Genomic DNA, 21,441 nt, shown 5'->3' with positions numbered 1-21,441 from the left:
TTTCCAGGTGCCTTACGGGCGAGGATTGGTGGTATTCTGGTAAATACTGTCAGACCCACAGCAAACAGGAAGACACCGTGATGATAGCAGCGGTCTCGTCTGTTGTTGTGTTCCTGGTAATGCTGATAATAACCATGGTCAGTGTGTACTGCCTCAGACAGAAATACCACAAGAAGATGAACAAGAATGATGGACAGCACGGAACAAATCTAACTAAAGTGAGTGTTTGAAACAGTTTTGATGACAACTTAACATTTAAATGCATACTTTGCTGGTGAAATCTAACCTCAATTATTTTGCTTCAGTTGGCAAATATACACCGGCAAATAAAAAGAGAGGAGCAGGTCATTCAACCCATCGAGTCCTTTCTGTATTTCCATACATCCTTCTGATCTTCAACTCCACATTGCCAGCTGCTCCCCATATCCTTGGATTCCATTAAAACCATTAACCTCACCCACCACCGTGGAAATGATACAACTCAGAAGGGGAACCCTTCAGCCCATTGTGTCCGTACTGACCCAATGACACCCAGATTCCCTTTCTAATCCCATCTCCCTGCCAATGGCCCATAGCCCCGCAGCTTACAGCACTGAAGGTGCAGATCCAGGAAAGAGTTTTGAAAGAGTTTAGGGTCTCTGCCCCCAACACCGACTCAGGCAGTGAATTCCAGACTGCCCTCTGTGTAAAAACAGCCCCCCCCAATCCTTGTGTCACTGAGCTTGAATCTGTGACCTTCGCGTTTTGAACTCTGTGCCAAGGGAAACGGGTTCCTCTTGTCTGCTCCATCCCTACCCCTCACAATTCTGTACACTTCATTCATGTCACTCTTAGCCTTTTCTGCCTCCAACGAAAATAACTCCAACCTCTCCTCACAGCTACAATCCTCCAGCCCTGGCAACCTTCTAGTAAATCCTCCCCGCTCTCTCTCCACAGGAATTACATCCTTCCTGTAATGTGGTGACCAGAACCACATACAACACTCCAGCTGTGGTCTCACCCGTGACTTGTACAGTTTCATAATTTTGTCCTACTTTTGTATTCTATACTTCTGCCAAGAAAGGCCTTCTTTACAGACTTATCTCCATTCACTGCGACCTTCAGGAACCTGCGGTCTTGTATAACAACATCTCTCATTTCATCAAACCTACTCAGTGTGTTAGATTAGATTAGACAGTGTGGAAACAGGTCCTTGGACCCAACATGTCCACATCAACCCTCTGGAGGATAACCCACCCAGACCCATTCCCTTACTCTATATTTACTCCTGACTAATGCACCTAACACTATGGGCAATCTAGCATGACCAATTCACCTAACCTGCACATCTTTGGATTGTGGGAGGAAACCAGAGCACCCGGAGGAAACCCACGCAGACACGGGGAGAATGTGCAAACTCCACACAGACAGTCGTCCAAAGTGGGAATTGAACCCAGGTTCCTGCGCTGTGAGGCAGCAGTGCTAACCACTGAGCCATCGTGCCGCCCACATGTTCTTGCTTATTGTGTATTCTCTAGCGTAGTTGCTGAGAGAACAAATATGTGTCAATCCCAGCTTTAAGTTTATTCCACAATGCAGCACCTCTGGGGTTGAGAATTCCAAAGATTCTTAACCTTTTGAGTGAAGCCATCTCTCCTCATCCTAGCCTCTTACCCTGACAGTGCGTCCCTGCATTCTGGAGTCCCCAGGAAAAAGGGCCGCTTCGTGCCTGCTGCTGTCAACCCCCCTACAGAATCTTCAAGATCACCTCTCACTTTTCTAAACTCCAGAGAATATAGGGTCACTTTACCCAGCCTGGCAACGTCGGACAGACTGTTCACCCCAGGGACCAGTCTGTGTGGAGTTTGCACATTCTCCCCGTGTCTGTGTGGGTTTGTTCCTGATGTGCAGGATTGATGATGCTAAATTACCCATCGTGCTCTGGGATGTGCAGGCTAGTGCTGGAAAGTTTGGTGCTGGAAAAGCACAGCTGGTTGTGATGCTTTGAGTATGCACTAACCACTCCTGATGAAGAAATGTCAACTCTCCTACTCCTTGAATGTGACCTGACCTTCTGCGTTTTTCCAGCACCACACATTTTGACCCTGATCTGCAGCATCTGTCCTTGTAGAGGTTTACAGAATCATAAGGGGCGTGGATTGGATAAATAGATAAGGTCTTTTCCCTGGGGTGGGGAGTCTAGAAGTGGAGGGTATAGGTTTAGGGTGAGAGGGGAAATATGTAAGAAGGTCCTAAGGGGTAGCTTTTTCGTGCAGAGGGTAGTGTGTGTGTATGGAATGAGCTGCCAGAGGAAGTGGTGGAGGCTGGTACAATTACAACATTTAAAAGGCATCTGGATGGGTATATGAACTGGAAGGGTTTAGAGAGATATGGGATAGTGGTGCTGGAAGAGCACAGCAGTTCAGGCAGCATCCGAGCAGCAGCGAAATCGATGTTTCAGGCAAAAGCCCTTCATCAGGAACAAAGGCAGAGAGCCTAAAGGGTAGAGGTATAAGCTAGAGGAGGGTGGAGGTGGGGAGAAAGTAGCATAGAGTACAATAGGTGAGTGGGGGAGGGAATGAAGGTGATAGGTTGGGGGTGGTGGGAGGGTGGAGTGGATAGGTGGATAGGCAGGTAGGACAAGTCATGGGCACAGGGCTGAGCTGGAAGTTTGGAACTGGGGTGAGGTGGGGGAAGGGGAAATGAGGAAACTATTGAAGCCCACATTGATGCCCTGGGGTTGAAGTGTTCCCAGGCGGAAGATGAGGCGTTCTTCCTCCAGGCGTCTGGTGGTGAGGGAGCGGCGGTGAAGGAGGCCCAGGACCTCCATGTCCTCGGCAGAGTGGGAGGGGGAGTTGAAATGTTGGGCCACAGAGCGGTGTGGTTGATTGGTGTGAGTGTCCCGGAGATGTTCCCTAAAGCGCTCTGCTAGGAGGTGCCCAGTCTCCCTAATGTAGAGGAGACCGCATCGGGAGCAACGGATACAATAAATGATATTAGTGGATGTGCAGGTAAAACTTTGATGGATGTGGAAGGCTCCTTTAGGGCTTTGGATGGAGGTGAGGGAGGAGGTGTGGGCACAGGTTTTGCAATTCCTGTGGTGGCAGGGGAAGGTGCCAGGATGGGAGGGTGGGTTGAAGGAGGGCGTGGACCTGACCAGGTAGTCACGGAGGGAACGGTCTTTGCGGAAGGCGGAAAGGGGTGGGGAGGGAAATATATCCCTGATGGTGGGGTCTGTTTGGAGGTGGCAGAAATGTTGGTGGATGATTTGGTTTATGCGAAAGTTGGTAGGTGAGCACCGGGGCGTTCTGTCCTTGTTACGGTTGGAGGGGTGGGGTCTGAGGGCGGAGGTGCGGGATGTGGACGAGATGCATTGGAGGGCATCTTTAACCATGTGGGAAGGGAAATTGCGATCTCTAAAGAAGGAGGCCATCTGGTGTATTCTGTGGTGGAACTGGTCCTCCTGGGAGCAGATACAGCGGAGGCGGAGGAATTGGGAATACGGGATGGCATTTTTGCAGGAGGTAGCGTGGGAAGAGGTATAATCCAGGTACCTGTGGGAGTCGGTGGGTTTGTAAAAAATGTCAGTGTCGAGTCAGTCGTCATTAATGGAGATGGAGAGGTCCAGGAAGGGGAGGGAGGTGTCAGAGATGGTCAGGTAAATTTAAGGTTAGGGTGGAATGTGTTGGTGAAATTGATGAATTGCTCAACCTCCTCGCGGGAGCATGAGGTGGCGCCAATGCAGTCATCAATGTAGCGGAGGAAGAGGCAGGGAGTGGTGCCGGTGTAATTACAGAAGATGGACTGTTCTACGTAGCCAACAAAGAGACAGGTTTTACCTTTAGAGAGATATGGTCAAGTGCTGGCAAATGGGACTAGATTGAGTTAGGATATCTGGTCAGCACGGATGAGTTGGACCGAAGGGTCTGTTTTCATGTTGTATGACTCTATAATTACATCCTGCTCTCCTTCGACATTGAGGATAACCCATTTAAAGGGGATCACACCTTCTGCTGCTCCTAACTGATCTGTAACTCAGGTCGTGCACACATTTTGAAATAACATCAGAGAGGGTGATATCCTATCACCTGGTCCCCCCTTTATTTACACATGGAGAGACCTTGACACTGGATCCAGCTCCCTCAGAGCCAGCTCTCAGAGTGAACAGAACCCCTGACCATGCTGTTTTTTTTTTCCTGGTTATTTTTTTTTATTTTTATTAAACAAATTACAAAACAGTTTACCATAAACATTTACAGCTGTACAAGAGACAGCAATTTTACAAGGGAGAGGAGCAGCAAAGCTAGGCCCCAAACCCTATCGTTTGACCATTTTACTGGGAGATGAGGACAAACCTCAAATCCCAATTCCACATTTAACAAGACAGTGACAATGACATTTGTACATTAAACAATGCGGTTACATACAGAAGTGCAGACAATACAGACCCAGCAAGCCCCCACCCCTCCCACCTTTCGACCACTCCAAGGCAGCCCGCCCCTACCCACCTTCCAGTTCTCGGTCCACCATGCTGTTTATATCTGTCAGCCAGGGCTCCCTGATTGGACCAGGTTAACAGATTGATTTGGTTGTACACATTGTTGCTGGTTTTCCAACAGTTCTGCTCCGTCTAACCCATTATTGTTTTTACAGCAAACCCCGATGTGAGAATGCACAAACGGGATTCCTCAGGCATTGCGAAGCCACTGAAAGAGTCGAGCAACGGCGGTGGAAGACAAAAACGAATCAAATAGCAAATAGTGCTTTTGCTTCAAGAATATTTCCCATTCTGTTTGAAAACTGGAGAAAGGGAACATGGGGGCTGGCTTTGTGACGCACCCAAACAAAATTCCAAATAATGTAACAATGATATAAGCTTAGGTTGTAGCTAGAGGAACTAAGATACCAAAACATTCGACACTCCATTTCAGGAGGGATTACTAAATTACGCGATTGTGCTTCTGAAATGAATACAAGATTTACAAATGTATATAAAGTCAACGTGATTTTACTCGGATTCTCAACTCGTTATGAGTCTTATGGAGAATACATTCAGTGTCAGTGTCTCTGAGCTGCTTCCGTGAAGGACACTAACTGCCCATTTAATTGGGCCAACCAATTTCATAGATCCTTATGAAATGGCCCATGTTTCCATCTTGGACGCACTAAGGTTTGTTTGAGCTCACGAGACCAGCCCATTACGCGGCTGCTCATGATGAGAGTTTGTTGCTGTGTCTTCCTGCATTGTCAGAAACCACAGGGTCCCACTCAGTCAGGTTTGAGACAGCCACCCCTTGGTCTAACCAGAAGAGTCCATTGAGGTTAACAAGATGTAGTTTAGTGATCAGGTACACAATAGCAACCAGCTACATTTATAGGATCCCTGTAGTGTGGAAACAGGCCCTTCGGCCCACCCCGACTGTCCAAAGAGTAACCCACTAAACCCACTCCCCATTACTCTAATGCACCTAACCTACACATCCCTGAACCCTATGGCTAATATAGCTAACCTGCACACCTTTGGATTGTGGGAGGAAATTGGAGCACCCAGAGGAAACCCACACAGACTCGGGGAGAATGTGCAAACTCCACACAGTTACCCAAAGTTGGAATCGAACCCAGGTTCCTGGTGCTGTGAGACAGCAGTGCTAACCACTGAACCACTAATGATTGACAGGATAGTCATTGTCGGTGCACTGGTCCCTAGCCTGCTGCATTCTGCCCCCTTGCCTCGGAGATAAACTCTGAACAGGTTTTCATGCTGGTGACCCACAGCTTTGTGAACATATGAAGTGGGAGCGGATGTGGACCATTCAGCCCATCTGCCTGCTCTGCTATGCAATAAGGTTGTAGATGATTTGCTATGTATTCTACTTCCCACCCACTCCTGATTCTTGCCTCTGCCTTCGGAATATTCAATAACCCCATCTCCACTGCTGCCTGAGACAGAGAGTTCCAAAGTCACACCACCCTCTTGGAGAAAGAAGTTCCCCTCAGCTCTGTCCTGAGTGACCCCAAATGTTAAGTCAGTGCCCCCTCGTTCAGAACTCGCCTATCTGAGGCACCATCCTCTCCGTATCCACCCTGTAGACACCATTCTGGGTCTTATACACTTCAATCAAATCACCCCTCACTCTCTGTACTCCAACGGAAACATGCACAGTCTGTCCAACCTGTCCTCATGAAACAAGTCACACCTTCCTGCACGGTATCAACCTTACAAACCTCCCTGAACCAACCCGATACATTTACATCCTTATTTAAATAAGGAGACCCAAACTGCACACAGTGTTAGAGATGTTATCTCACCAATGCCCTGTGTAACTGAAACATAACAGGAAGGATGTCACATTGGGTTGGAGGATTTGAGCTATAGGGTGAGGCTGAGTAGACTAGGGCTGTTTTACCTGGAGCGTTGGAGACTGCGGGGTGACCTTGTATTGGTTTATAAAATCATGAGGGGCATGGATAGGATAAACAGACAAGGTCTTTTCCCTAGGCTGGGGATGTCCAGAACTAGAGGATGTAGGTTTAGGGGGAGAAGGGAAAGATATAAAAGGGTCCTGAGGGGTAACCTTTTCACACAGAGGGTGGTGCGTGTATGGAATGAGCTGCCAGAGGAAGTGGTGGAGGCTGGTACAATTACAGCATTTAAAAGGCATCTGGATGGGTATATGAATAGGAAGGGTTTAGAGGGATATGGGCCAAGTGCTGGCAGGTGGGACTTGAATAATTTATGACATCTGGTTGGCATGGACCGAAGGGTCTGTTTCCGTGCTGTACATCTCTATGACTCAGTGATAAATTTCTCTCATGTTAATGTCAGCATCCCAGTAGCCTCTGGTTCACTTGCTGCACCTGCACACTAACATTTGTGACTCATGCACTCAAGCTTCTAAATCCCTCTCCACCTTGGAATTCTGCAGTCATTCTCCATTTATGTAACATCTGGCTTTTTATTCTTCACATTTTCTCACATTGTGTACCACCTGCCAGATTAATGCTCACTCATTCCGCCTACCATTGCCCACCTGCATTTCCTGACGGTTTCTTCACAGCGTCCCCTTTTCTACTTGTTTTGGCATCATCTGTGAATCATGCTTTTGCTCCCCTCATCGAAAGACGTCTGTGTAAATGATCAATTGTTGAGGGTCCAGGACAGATCAGTGTGGGACTTTACTCAATGTCCTGCCAATCAGAACTCAGTTCAAGGGCCAGTTAGGGATAGTCAACAAACGTTGGCCTCAGCAATGCCATCACTCCATTGAAAGAGTAAAATTAATGGATTTGAAAAGGGATCCTTTAACCAAGAGTTTGAGAACCACTGTTTTCACTCAAGGTCTATTTGCCCAATGTCTCTCACACGCCAGGCTGGTTAAGAAACTGAAAGCCCGTGCAATGCAGGACAATTTGATAAATTAAATCCAAAATTGGCTTAAAGTCAGAGGATGATGGTCTGAGGAGTTTTTGTAGGAGAAAGTGAGGACTGCGGATGCTGGAGATCAGAGCTGAGAGTGTGATGTTGGAAAAGCACAGCAGGTCAGGCAGTATCCGGGAGATTCACCTGCTCCTTGGATGCTGCCTGACCGGCTGTGCTTTTCCAGCACCACGCTCTCAACTGAGGTGTTTTTGTGACTGGTGCCTATTTCCAGTGGTGTACCACAGGGTTTGGTGATGGGTAACTTGCTGTTTGTTGGAGACATTATGACTTAGACATGAATATTGGGACACGATCAGTCGGTCCACAGATCACACAAACAGGACGAGGAAAACCTGAGGCTGCAGGAAAATCTAGACAGGCCGATCAGATATGAGGAACACAATGATGTAAAAGCTCTGTGACTCTTGTTGATTTGGTCTCCTCTGTTTTTCTACTAAATTAGACCATAATTAATGATCGACGTCCATTAATTAGTTATGATGAAGAACAGTTACAACACAGGAGGCCATTCATTCAGGCCTTTAAATGCATGCTGGATCTTTCCAAGTGTCACCACATAGATCACCCACTCCTTCGTCTTATCTCTAGACCCTTGCAATTCTTTTACACTTCAGATGTTTATCTAATTTCCCCCTGAAAAAAGCAAATTACAGAGTTTATTTGTTACGAATGTTACTTGGTGATGACTTATCATTGTGTCTCAACCATTTTGGCTAAATCAGCGCCCCCTCTTGGCCACATTCTCATCCTGCATCCAGTCTGCAACAAGGTTACTCAGGCCGTCATCTAGTGGCCAGACTCTGTAGTGCAGGTGGGGGTGCAGGGTCCCTCTGGTGTTAGAAGGTGGAATTACAGGGGCCAGACACCTGTAAGTGTACCCCTCTCCTAGCGGCTGGAAGAGTGACAATGCAACCCCGAGTGAACGGGTTGAGCGGCAATACTCCCCTCGCAGCGCCACCAGCGATCGGATGACCGTTTACCCGGAGGGTTACACAGCCGAATAGCACCACGTCCGGCAGGAGGAGTAAATTTCATCCGGCGGGTGCGAAGATCATGGAATAAAGAAGGCAGCCTCCGGTGACACCGCCCCTTGACGGTGCGGAGGATTCCTTCGGAGACGGCTTCCGGGAGCCGAAAGCCCCAACTAGCGGCGGGAGGAGTGGTCGGCAGCAGCAAGGTCCGAGCGGAGACACTGCCTCTAGCGGTTGGATGAGGCGCGTTCTCCAACGGGAAACCGCCTGCGGCGCCCCCTACCGGCGAGGAAGACTGTGAAGGGATTAGTCTGTGTCCTCCTTATGCAGCGCCCCCCAGCGCCGGGGAGGAATGTGAAGGGATGAGTCTGTGTCCTCCTTATGCAGCGCCCCCCAGCGCCGGGGAGGAATGTGAAGGGATGAGTCTGTGTCCTCCTAATGCAGCGCCCCCAGCGCCGGGGAGGAATGTGAAGGGATGAGTCTGTGTCCTCCTAATGCAGCGCCCCCCAGCGCCGGGGAGGAATGTGAAGGGATGAGTCTGTGTCCTCCTTATGCAGCGCCCCCCAGCGCCGGGGAGGAATGTGAAGGGATGAGTCTGTGTCCTCCTAATGCAGCGCCCCCAGCGCCGGGGAGGAATGTGAAGGGATGAGTCTGTGTCCTCCTAATGCAGCGCCCCCCAGCGCCGGGAAGGAATGTGAAGGGATCAGTCTGTGTCCTCCTTATGCAGCGCCCCCCAGCGCCGGGGAGGAATATGAAGGGAATCAGTCTGTGTCCTCCTAATGCAGCGCCCCCCAGCGCCGGGGAGGAATGTGAAGGGACTCAGTCTGTGTCCTCCTAATGCAGCGCCCCCTAGCGCCGGGGAGGAATGTCAAGGGATGAGTCTGTGTCCTCCTAATGCAGCGCCCCCCAGCGCCGGGGAGGAATGTGAAGGGAATCAGTCTGTGTCCTCCTAATGCAGCGCCCCCCAGCGCCGGGGAGGAATGTGAAGGGAATCAGTCTGTGTCCTCCTAATGCAGCGCCCCCCAGCGCCGGGGAGGAATGTGAAGGGACTCAGTCTTGTGTCCTCCTAATGCAGCGCCCCCCAGCGCCGGGGAGGAATGTGAAGGGAATCAGTCTTGTGTCCTCCTAATGCAGCGCCCCCCAGCGCCGGGGAGGAATGTGAAGGGAATCAGTCTGTGTCCTCCTAATGCAGCGCCCCCCAGCGCCGGGGAGGAATGTGAAGGGAATCAGTCTGTGTCCTCCTAATGCAGCGCCCCCCAGCGCCGGGGAGGAATGCCCGGCTGCGGCAGTCGCTGGGAGGGGGAGGAGGCAGAGCCGCGGGGCGGGTGCGGAGGTCCCGGTCGTCAAGTGGAGCGGAGCGAGGTGGAACCGGGAGGGGGACCTGGATGAGTTGAGTCGGGGGGAAGCAGTGTGTGTGTGTGTGTGTTCGCAGCCCCCCGCCGAGTGTGAGCGGGGCCGGGGGGTGGGGGCTGTGTGTGAGGGGCCGGGCCGCCATGTTCAGGCCAGTGTAGAGACACGGGGGGGGGGGGGGGGGGGGGTCCCGGGGACTGAGTGAGAGACCCAGAGACAGACACACACCGAGACAGAGACAGAGAGAGATGGCGGTGAGCTGGCACGCCGTGCTGGCCGACCAGGCCGAGCTGTTGGTGGGCCGCCTGGAGGACGGAGTGTGGGCCGGCCTCGGCCTCCTGCGGCGCGGCCTGGGCATCGATTTGGGGCTGGAGCCGTGGCTGAGGCGGCAGCCCCCCGGCTCGGCCGGCCTGGCCCTCCTCGTCCTCCTGGTGGCGGTGGCGCTGCCCGCCGTGCTGTGGGCCCTGGGCCGCCTCCTGGTGTCCGCCTGCAAGAGGCCGGGCCCCGCGCAAGCCCAGGGCCAGGGCAGGCTCCAGCTCGGACACGGAGGCCGCAGGAGCGGCAGCGGCAGCGGCGGCGGCGGAGGAGGAGCCCGTAACCGGGACAAGACACCGGCCGACATCCAGCAGCAGCGCCTGGAGGAGCAGCGGAGGAAGAACAAGAGGAAGGAGAAGCCAAAGGTGAGCGCGGTACCCCCCCCCCCACTATCCCCCCCCCCCCTCCCACTATCCCCCCCCCCCCCTCCCACTATCCCCCCCCCCCCTCCCACTATCCCCCCCCCCCCTCCCACTATCCCCCCCCCCCTCCCACTATCCCCCCCCCCCCCCCCTCCCCACTATCCCCCCCCCCCCTCCCACTATCCCCCCCCCCCCTCCCACTATCCCCCCCCCCCCCCCACTATCCCCCCCCCTCCCACTATCTCCCCCCCCTCCCACTATCTCCCCCCCCTCCCACTATCTCCCCCCCCCCCACTATCCCCCCCCCTCCCACTATCCCCCCCCCTCCCACTATCCCCCCCCCTCCCACTATCCCCCCCCTCCCACTATCTCCCCCCCTCCCACTATCCCCCCCCCTCCCACTATCCCCCCCTCCCACTATCCCCCCCTCCCACTATCCCCCCCCCCTCCCACTATCTCCCCCCCCTCCCACTATCCCCCCCCCTCCCACTATCCCCCCCCCTCCCACTATCTCCCCCCCCTCCCACTATCCCCCCCCCTCCCACTATCTCCCCCCCCTCCCACTATCTCCCCCCCTCCCACTATCTCCCCCCCTCCCACTATCTCCCCCCCTCCCACTATCTCCCCCCCTCCCACTATCTCCCCCCTCCCACTATCCCCCCCCCTCCCACTATCCCCCCCCTCCCACTATCCCCCCCCCCCCACTATCTCCCCCCCTCCCACTATCTCCCCCCCTCCCACTATCTCCCCCCCTCCCACTATCTCCCCCCCTCCCACTATTCCCCCCCACTCCCACTATTCCCCCCCACTATCCCCCCACCATCCCCTCACCCCCCCAGTCACTCCCCACCATCCCCCCCACCCCCCCAGTCATTCCCCACTATCCCCCCCACCCCCCCAGTCACTCCCCACTATCCCCCCCACCCCCCCAGTCACTCCCCGTTATCCCCCTCACCCCCCCAGTCACTCCCCGTTATCCCCCCCACCCCCCCAGTCACTCCCCGTTATCCCCCCCACCCCCCCAGTCACTCCCCGTTATCCCCCCCACCCCCCCAGTCACTCCCCGTTATCCCCCACCCCCCCAGTCACTCCCCGTTATCCCCCCACCCCCCCACTATCCCTCCCCCCTCCCCAATCACCCCCACTATCCTCCCGTCACCCCCCCACTATCCTCCCGTCACCCCCAGTATAATATTCCCCCTGCCATCCCAACACAACATTCCCACCACCACCACCTAACCCCCCCCCCCGATATCTCCCTTCGTTTCACCACCCCACCCCATTAGCACCTCTAATATTCTCTGGAACCAGTTACCCCTGTTCCCATACCTCTAGGGGACAGGTATCACCCTAATACCCCTGAACCAAAATGCCCCAGCTTTGGGGATGGGTATCAGTCTAATACTCCCTGGGGACATATTACTCTCGCAAATTTGTGCGCGTGCACATGCACACTCAAATCCTCTCCCCAATAATTGCCCAAACCCCACCAAATGCAGGAGACAGGCCTTACACCAATAACCACCAGCTTGTAGGCATCACCCTAATACTCTGGGTTCAAGCCTCACCCCAAACCCCTAAAAAATTACAGTGCTCCCAAATCCAAATACCCAACCAGTACACTGCCGGGATTGGTGTCACTCCAATAGTTCCACTCAGCCCCCCCACCCCTGTCAAAATCTCACTGGCTCCCAATACCCCACTGAACTCAAATACCTCTGGTGGGCCAGGCATTACCTTTATAACTGCCATGCCCCAAACCCACCTCCCTCCAATACCAGCCAGATGACCTAATTCCCCAAATTGCTCAACTACAATATCCTGAAAGACCAAATATTCCAAATGGAGCAGACATAATTCTATCCCCCCATCCCGTTCAATACCTATCTGAAACTTAATAGGAGAAAGTGAGGACTGCAGATGCTGGAGACGAGCTGAAAATGTGTTGCTGGAAAAGCACAGCAGGTCAGGTAGCATCCAAGAAGCAGGAGAATCGACATTTCGGGATTTCCTGAAGAAGGGCCTATGCCCGAAATGTCGATTCCCCTGTTCCTTGGATGTGGCCTGACCTGCTGCGCTTTTTCAGCAACACATTTTTCAGCTCTGAAACTTAATCGACCTGCTTCAGTGCCGCTGTGGTTAAGTAGCCACTTATTACTTCCTCAGTAAACCCCATTCCCCCAAATCCCTTGAAACTGAATAGTTCCTGAAACCAAAGATCCTCCTCTATGACCCTTTAAACTAATACAACTTTATATCAAACTTCCTTCTTCACATCCTCTTAAACTGCACAACCTCTTCCATACCCCGAAACTAAATACCACTTCTAAACTGAATGTCCCACTCTGTGCCCCCGAAACCGAATCTCCTGTTTAGATTTTCTTAATACCTAAAACATCTCACCAAGGAAGATCTCTGTATTCATTAAAGTTAAGTTCTCTATAATTTCTCAACATATGCCTCCATGAATCCCTCATAATTAACATCCACAGTCCCCTCATTGTCATCTTCAAATCTACTCTTAACTTAATATAACTGTTAATCTTTATGCATCTTGAAACTTTGTACATCCCATTCTTTACAAGAGAGTTATAAATGTCAGCAAATAGCTGAAAAATTATGGGGGGGGGGGTGGCGGTGGTGGGGAGGGGGTTTCCTCAAGTAGAATGTCTTCACAATGTGCCTTGTGAACAGCCTCAACTGAGGCTTGCCGACAAAGCACAACTATGGTGTGGTTAGGACTGTATCCAAGACCGATTTGTGTGATGTGGCAGTCCCAGAGAGAGAGGGGAAGAAATTTGTGGCCTACCTACATTTATGGGTGCACAAATGTCGTGGCTCTTTTGTGAAACTGCACATTCATAGACAAATTTACTGCAGTGATACATTAAATGGTTACTTCCGTTTCAGTGTAGATTCGCTAAAGAAATTTGTTGAAGAACAGTTAAAGCATGTGTCTTGGCTGCAAGTAGTTAGCTATAAACTTGTGTGTTGACTGAGCAAACAAAAATGTTTGTTTAATATTTTGCTACTGCGAGTTACTTTATGGCACTGTTTCAATCATAAGCTAAAACGTTAAAAGGAAATTTGTTGAATACAGAAACCTGTATTTTCTTAAATACTAAATGGACATTTTTCTGCAAAATGCTCTAGACATACTTTTAGTCAGTATTGTGATCAAAATTTCTCCTTTAAAACTCTGATGTGGGGAACGATTGAGATACTCACTGTTTTTAATCTCAATCTTGTGACCAGACAAATTGCAACTTTGCTCTTGCCTTTCACCCTCCAGCCTCCCATGTTCTACCTTCTATACGCTTGAGATCATCCCAAAACGTCACTCACATCAAATGCTATTCGCTTATTACCCCTATGCTCACTGACCTACATTGGCTCAATTTGAAAAATCTTATTTCAAATTCCAGCGTGGCAAAGCCCATCCTGATCTTTGTAGTCTTCTTAAGCTCTGAAATTCTTTGCAATCTATACCCTTGCAATTCTGAAACTCTTGTGCATTCCCTATTTCAGTTGCACTACCTCTGACAGCTGTGTCTTAAGCTGCCAATGCCCATTGCTCTGGGATTCCCCCTCCTAAATTTAAAACGGTCCTTAAACCTCTTCTTGATCAAACTTTGATTTTCTGCCCTTGTATCTGTGTAGTTTAGTTTCATATTTTGTTTGATTTTGCCCCTGTGCAGTATCTGGGGTATTTTGTTATGTTAGACAACCGATCTAAATGTAAGATCGCCTTATAAAAATTACATTAATTGTTGGGTACTTTCAATGATGTAAAATGCCTGTTTCTAAAAATACTTCTCGGAGCCTGGTATAATTTGGGGTGGTGAGGAGTGATGGATGGACCAAAGCCAGCTTGAAGAAATAGATTTGAAAGGATGGAAAGGTAGAAAATATGGGGAAAGAGGAGGACAGGGATTGAGACAGCAGGAACCTGTCACCAACAGCAGGGTATACATGAGAGATGAGAGGCTGGGAGCAGTGGGTATGGGAAAACTGGGAAAGGTGGCCGAGTCAAAGAGATGTACAGCATGGAAGCAGACCCTTCGGTCCAACCCGTCCATACCGACCAGATGTCCCAAACCAATCTAGTCCCACCTGCCAGCATTCGGCCCATATCCCTCCAAACCCTTCCTATTCATATATCCATCCAAATGCCTCTTAAATGTTGCAATTGTACCAGCCTCCACCACATCCTCTGGCAGCTCATTCCATACACGTACCACCCTCTGCGTGAAAAAGTTGCCCCTTAGGTCTCTTTTATATCTTTCCCCTCTCACCCTAAACCTATGCCCTCTAGTTCTGGACTCCCTGACCCCAGAAAAAAGACTTTGTCTATTTATCCTATCCATGCCTCTCATAATTTTGTCAACCTCTATGAGGTCACCCCTCAGCCTCCGACGCTCCAGGGAAAACAGCCCCAGTCTGTACAGCCTCTCCCTGTAGCTCAGATCCTCCAACCCTGGCAACATCCTTGTAAATCTTTTCTGAACCCTTTCAAGTTTCACAACATCTTTCTGATTGGAAGGAGACCAGAATTGCATGCAATATTCCAACAGTGGCCTAACCAATGTCCTGTACAGCTGCAACATGACCTCCAAACTCCTGTACTCAATACTCTGACCAATAAAGGAAAGCATATCAAATGCCTTCTTCACTATCCTATCTACCTGCGACTCCACTTTTAAGGAGCTATGAACCTGCACTCCAAGGTCTCTTTGTTCAGCAGCACTCCCTTGGATCTTACCATTAAGTGTATAAGTCCTGCTAAGATTTGCTTTCCCAAAATGCAGCACCTCGCATCTATCTGAATTAAACTTCATCTGCCACTTCTCAGCCCATTGGCCCATCTGGTCCAGATCCTGTTGTAATCTGAGGTGACCCTCTTCGCTGTCCACTACATCTCCAATTTTGATGTCATCTGCAAGCTTACTAACTGTACCTCTTATGCTCACATCCAAATCATTTATGTAAATGACAAAAAGTAGAGGACCCAGCACCGATCCTTGTGGCACTCCACTGGTCACAGGCTTCCAGTCTGAAAAGCAACCCTCCAACATCACCGTCTGTCTTCTACCTTTGAGCCAGTTCTGTATCCAAATGGCTAGTTCTCCCTGTATTCCATGATATCTAACCTTGCTAATCAGTCTCCCATGGGGAACCTTGTCGAACGCCTTACTGAAGTCCATATAGATCACATCTACTGCCGAGTATGTTTATCAAGGGCTTTGACTGATGTGTTGGTGTGTGTCACTTTGTTCAGCTGGGAGGTAGAGCAGGGCTTAGTATGGCACAATAGTGTCATAGAGATGTACAGCACGGAAATGGACCCTTCGGTCCCAACCAGATATCCCAGTGTCCAGCCCATATCTCTCTCAACCCTTCCTATTCATATTACCATCCAGATGCCTTTTATACTATTGTACCAGCCTGCAGCACATTCCATACACATACCACCCTCTGCATGAAAAAGTTGCCCCTTAGGTCTCTTTTATATCTTTCCCCTCTCACCCTAAACCTCTAATTCTGGACTCCCCACCCCAGGGAAAATACCTTGTCTATTTATCCTATCCATGCCCCTTATGGATTTTATAAACCTCTATAAGGTCACCCCTCTGCCTCCGATGCTCCAGGGAAAACAGCCCCAGCCTATTCAAACTCTCCCTATAGTTCAAATCCTCCAACCCTGGCAACATTCTTGTAAATCTTTTCTGAACCCTTTCAAGTTTCACAACGTCCTTCCAGTCGGAATGAGACCAGAATTGTACGCAATATTCCAAAAGTGGCCTAACCAATGTCCTGTACAACCCAACATGACTTTGCAACTCCTATATTCAATACTCTGACCAATAAAGGAAAGCATACCAAAAGCCTTCTTCACTACCCTATCTACCTGCGACTCCACTTTCAAGGAGCTATGAACCTGCACTCCAAGGTCTCTGTTCAGCAACACTCCCTAGGACTTTACCATTAAGTGTATAAGTCCTGCTGAGGTTTGCTTTTCCAAATGCAGCACTTCACATTTTTCTAAATAAAACTCCATCTGCCACTTCTCAGCCCATTGGCCCATTTGCTCAAGATCCCATTGTATTCTGCGGTAACCTTTTTTGCTGTCCACGACACCTCCAATTTTGGTGTCATCAGCAAACGTACTAACTGTACCTCTTATGCTCACATCAAATCATTTATGTAAATGATGAAAAGTGGTAGTCCACTGGTCACAAGCTCCAGATTGAAAAATAACCCTCCACCACCACCCTCTGTCTTCTACCTTTGAGCCAGTTCTGTATCCAAATGTTCTCCCTTATTCCATGAGAACTAACCTTGCTAACCAATTTCCCATGGAGGACCTTGTTGAATGCCTTACTCAAGTCCATATAGATCACATCTACCAGTCTGTCCTCATCAATCCTCTTTGTTAATTCTTCAAAAAACTCAATCAGGTTGATTTCCTACACACAAAGTCATGTTGATCATCCCTAATCAGTTCTTGCCTTTCCAAATATGTACATCCTGTCCCTCCGGATTCCCTTCAACAACTGACCACCACCAATGTCAGGCTCACCGGTCTATAGTTCCCTGACTTGTCCTTGTCACCCTTCTTAAACAGTGGCACCACATTAGCCAACCTCCAGTCTTCCAGCACCTCACCTGTGACTATGGATAAGGGCAGTGATGATTCAAATAGTAGTCTGGTCAGTGATTTCAGTGGTGAAAGAGCTGTATTTGTGGTGAACAAGGGCAGTACTGCTCAGAAGAATACTTGGCAATTGTTGAAGTGTAAGACTGCAACTCTATTTGGACAAGCAACATCAGAACAGTGGCTTAACGAGTACATGTGAAGTGGGATTGGTGGCAAGGGAATGGAATGATGTGAAGTCAAAATAATGGCCTCTGTCTTGGAACATGAACAGAAATGAGTTTTTTGTACGAAGCAGACAATGGTGATATTATAAATAGTGAAAGATAATGCTTCAGAAAGCAGTATCTGGCATTTTGTACTCCAGGTTTGACCCAGAGGTTTGGATACATTGGTCACGTTTGAAGATGCACTGAGTTATGCCACTTCAGTTTCATTTTAAGAGCCTTTTAAATTGCTTTGCTTAAACTTCTGTTATCCCAAGGTGTGCTTATTTAATAGACAGCATTGCAAGTTTGAAGGCATGGGTGATACAGTGGCTTTCTTGTGTTGAGGTGGGGTGGAAGGGAGTGAAATAGCCCAGAATAAATTTCAGAAAATGAAACGCTGCATCCACAATTTGGAACATTGTAGACTTTGCTTTATCATTGTTAACTTGTATCTTAACTTTTAACCTACAAAAATGTTACTCTTAAAATTTGCAAGAATGAAATTGAATTTCTGCTTTGCATCTGAAACATTTCCACTGTTTGGAACTCCCTCTGTTGTAGGGGTTCACCCTGAGAGAGAGAGGTTGCCCTTTATCAGATGTGGGAAGGGGAAATCTGTAGTTCAGACTTTCTGTTTATGTTTGAAAATCTTTTAAACTTCTTTGCAAATGCGCACTTTATCAAGTACAACATTGTGTGCTGCTGTGTCACAGCAGAATTTCGCTGGCAACTTTGCACTACCAGAGTTGTTGCTATTCCTTCACCCTGCACTATCAGAACAAAAGGCCTCTGTAGCTACATGAGTGCCGGCACGCTGGGTCAGGCTGTAAAAATGCTGATGGAAACCTTTTTTGCTGGTTTGACATGAAGATGGAATTTTGTTTTGCAGTTCCCCTGTCAGGCATGGTTTTTGCACATGGATTTGTTAATTTAACTCGCTGTAACTGTTTGTAAGGAGAATACCGTGGTTCAAAAGTATGCTGACTATCTCCATCTACAAGATGCATCACACTGCTTGATCAGAAATAAAAATAGAAAGTGCTAGAGTAACTTAACATGTCTGTCAGCATCTGTGGGGCAGCATGGTGGTTCAGTGATTAGCAGTGCTGCCTCACAATGCCAGGGGCCTGGGTTTGATTCCTGCCTTGGATAACGTGTGGGGTTTGCACATTCTCATATTGTTGGGGTGCTCCGGTTTCCTCCCACAGTACAAAGGTGTGCAGGTTAGGTGAATTGGCCATAAATTGTTGGTAGTGTCCAGGGATTTTCAGTCTAGGTGGTTTGCCATGGTAAAATACGGGGCTACGGGGATAGGATGAGGGGGTGGGTTTGAGTGGGATGCTGTTTGGAGGGTTAGTGCAGACTTGATGGGCATATTGGCTTCTTTCCACAGTAGGGATTCTATGATTCTCTGCTTCTAAGAGAGAAACCGAACCACTGAAAGATAGAAATAGGAGTGGGAGTAGGCCATTCAGCCCATCATCGCTGATGCTCTGTCTCAACACCATACTGACCCCTTTACACCTTAAGCTGCCAGAAATGTTTCATTCTTAAATATATTCAGGAACTTGCCTTCCACAGCTTTTCTGTGGGAGAGAGTGCTCTTGGTTGCCATCTCTGAGTGAAGATATTTTTCACGGCCTATCCCATCTGGGTCCTCTGGCACAGGGACTCATCACTGCAACCAGTGGGATTCCCTCTCGTCCTCAAAACTCCAATGAATACAGATGCAGTCAATGCAATCTCCTTAGGGGAAAAAACTTGAGAGCCCAGGAATCAGTCTGGTGAAACTTTACATTTCCTCTTTGGAAAGTATATCTTTTAGACTTGGCATTTCCAGTCTGATCTTTTTCTTTTTCAAACTCTTGCTCTGTGAATTTGTAAGAAAGAACAGTACGCCAGAAATGAAAAAGACTATTTGATCCCACATTGAGTGCATGAACTCTAATCATATCTAATTAAACAAGTGTTTATTGGTTTCTCACATTTTACTTACTCTTCCTGTCAAGGTGAGGAAAATTAATTACGGATTCCAAATGGAAATTAGAAAGTAATTGAAGGGATAAAATATGCAGAGCTTCAAGCGAAGGTGGAAGAGTGAGACTGGCTGGATTGCTCCTGCGTTGTGTACCAATTCTAGAATCCAGCAGGAGCTCACCTCGGGTAGAAAATCTACAATCGAATGACCTTTGAAGAAAAATAAAACATTCTGCCGTCTCAGTCTTACATGGGAGACACCTAATAGTTTTACACAAAGGGAAACATCCTCTGAACATCTACACTATCGAGCCCCTTTGGGATCCCATAAGTTCCAATGTGATATAAAGTCCATTGGGTGTAAGTCCAGTTTGTCCAATCCTTCGTCATAAAGCAACCCCTTCATCTCAGAAATCCATTGAGTGAACTGTTTCTCAACTACTTCTTGTGCTATTCAAGTAGGGAGACCAACGCTACACACTGGACTATGGATGTCCAGCCAGCATGGACTCAATGGGCTGAATGGCCTCCACTTTTGTTGAGATCCTTCTGTGATTCTATTTCCCCATACTATACTCTACCTGTTGGTCTACTCGCTTGTCTTATAAGCCTTTGCAAATGCTTCATGCCTTCCTGAGAGCTTACTCTTTCACTTAGCCTTTGTCATCAGAAAGCTGGGATGCATATTTGTTGCCTTCATTATGTTTGTTAATGTATTTTGTAAATATCTGAGACCTCACCACTCATCCTTGTGACACTTCACTAGTTACAGCCTGCCAAGTTAAAAGTGAGCTGTTAATCTTGATTCTCTGCTTCCTACTTGTTATCCAATCCATGCTATTAGACTTAACTCCAGGAGCGATTATCTTGTGCAACAAGCTTTCATGTGCCGCCTTATCAAATGTTGTTTGAAAATCCAAATGCCCGTTTGTACGAGTTTCCTCTTTATCTACCCTGTTACTTACATCCTCAATATAAAAAAAAGCTAATAGATTTGTCAAACATGATTTCCCTTTCATCACTCTCACGGTTTTGAATCTTTGAAATTTTCTACCACACAGAGTGGTTGCTTGTTTGTTCTGTATATTCAAGGCTGACTCATTTTAAAGGCTGGTTTATAATCATTTTGAAATTATTTTTCCATTACACTTAAGATTGTGAAACTTTAAACCCTCTAATCTTTTTTGCATTTTGTATCCTGTTGAAAGAAACTTTATCTTCATGCCGGTGACAGTACTGGTGTTTGTTCTCAATTTGGACTCGCCAGTGTATTGGAGAGTTTTAGTGTAACAGCAGTGAACTTGCACTGCTGTATTTTACATGAAAATCTTTTTATTATATAGCTTTGCTATGGTGACAGTTACGTTAGCTTTATGTGCAGAAGCAGACTGTTCAGCCAAACAGTGATGTCAGTAATTATGTTTCATATAAGCTGCCGTTATTTTTCATATGAAACCCAATCTGTTCTACACCTTGGTCCCTTTTGTAATTAAGGCATTCCCTTAAACGTATCTGTGCTGTTTGCCTAAACTACTCCACATTCTAGCCGTTGTCTAGGTTGAGGTACCTTCAGATAGACAGTAGCAGTTTGAGATAGCAGCTCGTGATCATAAATAAGCACATGGATGATGATGGGATAATGTAGGGGATTGAGCTGAGAATAGTGCACAGGTCGGTGCAACATCGAGGGCCGAAGGTCTGTTTGCACTGTTGTTCTATGTTCTATCACGTTCCCGGGACAATAATGCATGGGCAATAAATGTGCCCTAGCTAATGATGCCCACAATCCTGAATTAATACTGATGTATGTTTCTCCTAGAATTTCCTGTAGTAAGTATCGGTACCTGTTATTTTTATGGCCCTTAGTTCTGGACTGTTCCACAGATGCAAAGGTGCTCTCTAAATTGATCCTAACAAATCCATCGAGTTTTAAAGATCCCTATCAGGTCAGTTTAATTACAGTTGCACATATGTTGCACATAATTAGCTACGATAAATCCCAGGACTCTGATGCTGTTGATGATTAACTAGACAGGCTTTATTTCATTTTTGAAATTTTTTTAAGCAAAAGAATCTTTTCAATAAACAAAGTTCTTTCACATTGCATGAAGCTTTTCTTAGTCTATAACCATCACTACAGTTCAAAGGCTATAAAGCACTCTTGGACATCCTCCAGTCATGC

At 48.3% G+C, this 21,441-nt stretch overlaps 2 protein-coding genes across 3 annotated transcripts in view; both read left to right on the top strand.

The window, feature by feature from the left end:
• Window positions 1-9,040, top strand: part of mep1ba (meprin A subunit beta a) — a 56,313-nt gene extending 47,273 nt beyond the window's left edge. The window contains exons 15-17 of the mRNA XM_060824069.1: window positions 8-218; window positions 8,373-8,497; window positions 8,836-9,040. Coding sequence (XP_060680052.1) covers window positions 8-218; window positions 8,373-8,497; window positions 8,836-9,040 — 541 coding nt within the window. The remainder of the gene's footprint in view (window positions 1-7; window positions 219-8,372; window positions 8,498-8,835) is intronic.
• An 883-nt stretch (window positions 9,041-9,923) lies between these two features.
• mtdha (metadherin a) overlaps window positions 9,924-21,441 on the top strand; it is a 98,306-nt gene continuing 86,788 nt past the window's right edge. For both annotated transcript variants that reach the window (XM_060823882.1, XM_060823881.1), the window contains exon 1: window positions 9,924-10,421. In XM_060823882.1, coding sequence (XP_060679865.1) covers window positions 9,990-10,421 — 432 coding nt within the window. In that variant the 5' untranslated portion in view covers window positions 9,924-9,989. The remainder of the gene's footprint in view (window positions 10,422-21,441) is intronic.

This window comes from Hemiscyllium ocellatum, chromosome 4 (assembly GCF_020745735.1).
Source record: "Hemiscyllium ocellatum isolate sHemOce1 chromosome 4, sHemOce1.pat.X.cur, whole genome shotgun sequence".
NCBI lineage: Eukaryota > Metazoa > Chordata > Chondrichthyes > Orectolobiformes > Hemiscylliidae > Hemiscyllium > Hemiscyllium ocellatum.
The sequence above is the reverse complement of the archived record's forward strand: the minus strand, read 5'-3'. Positions and strand labels throughout refer to the sequence as shown.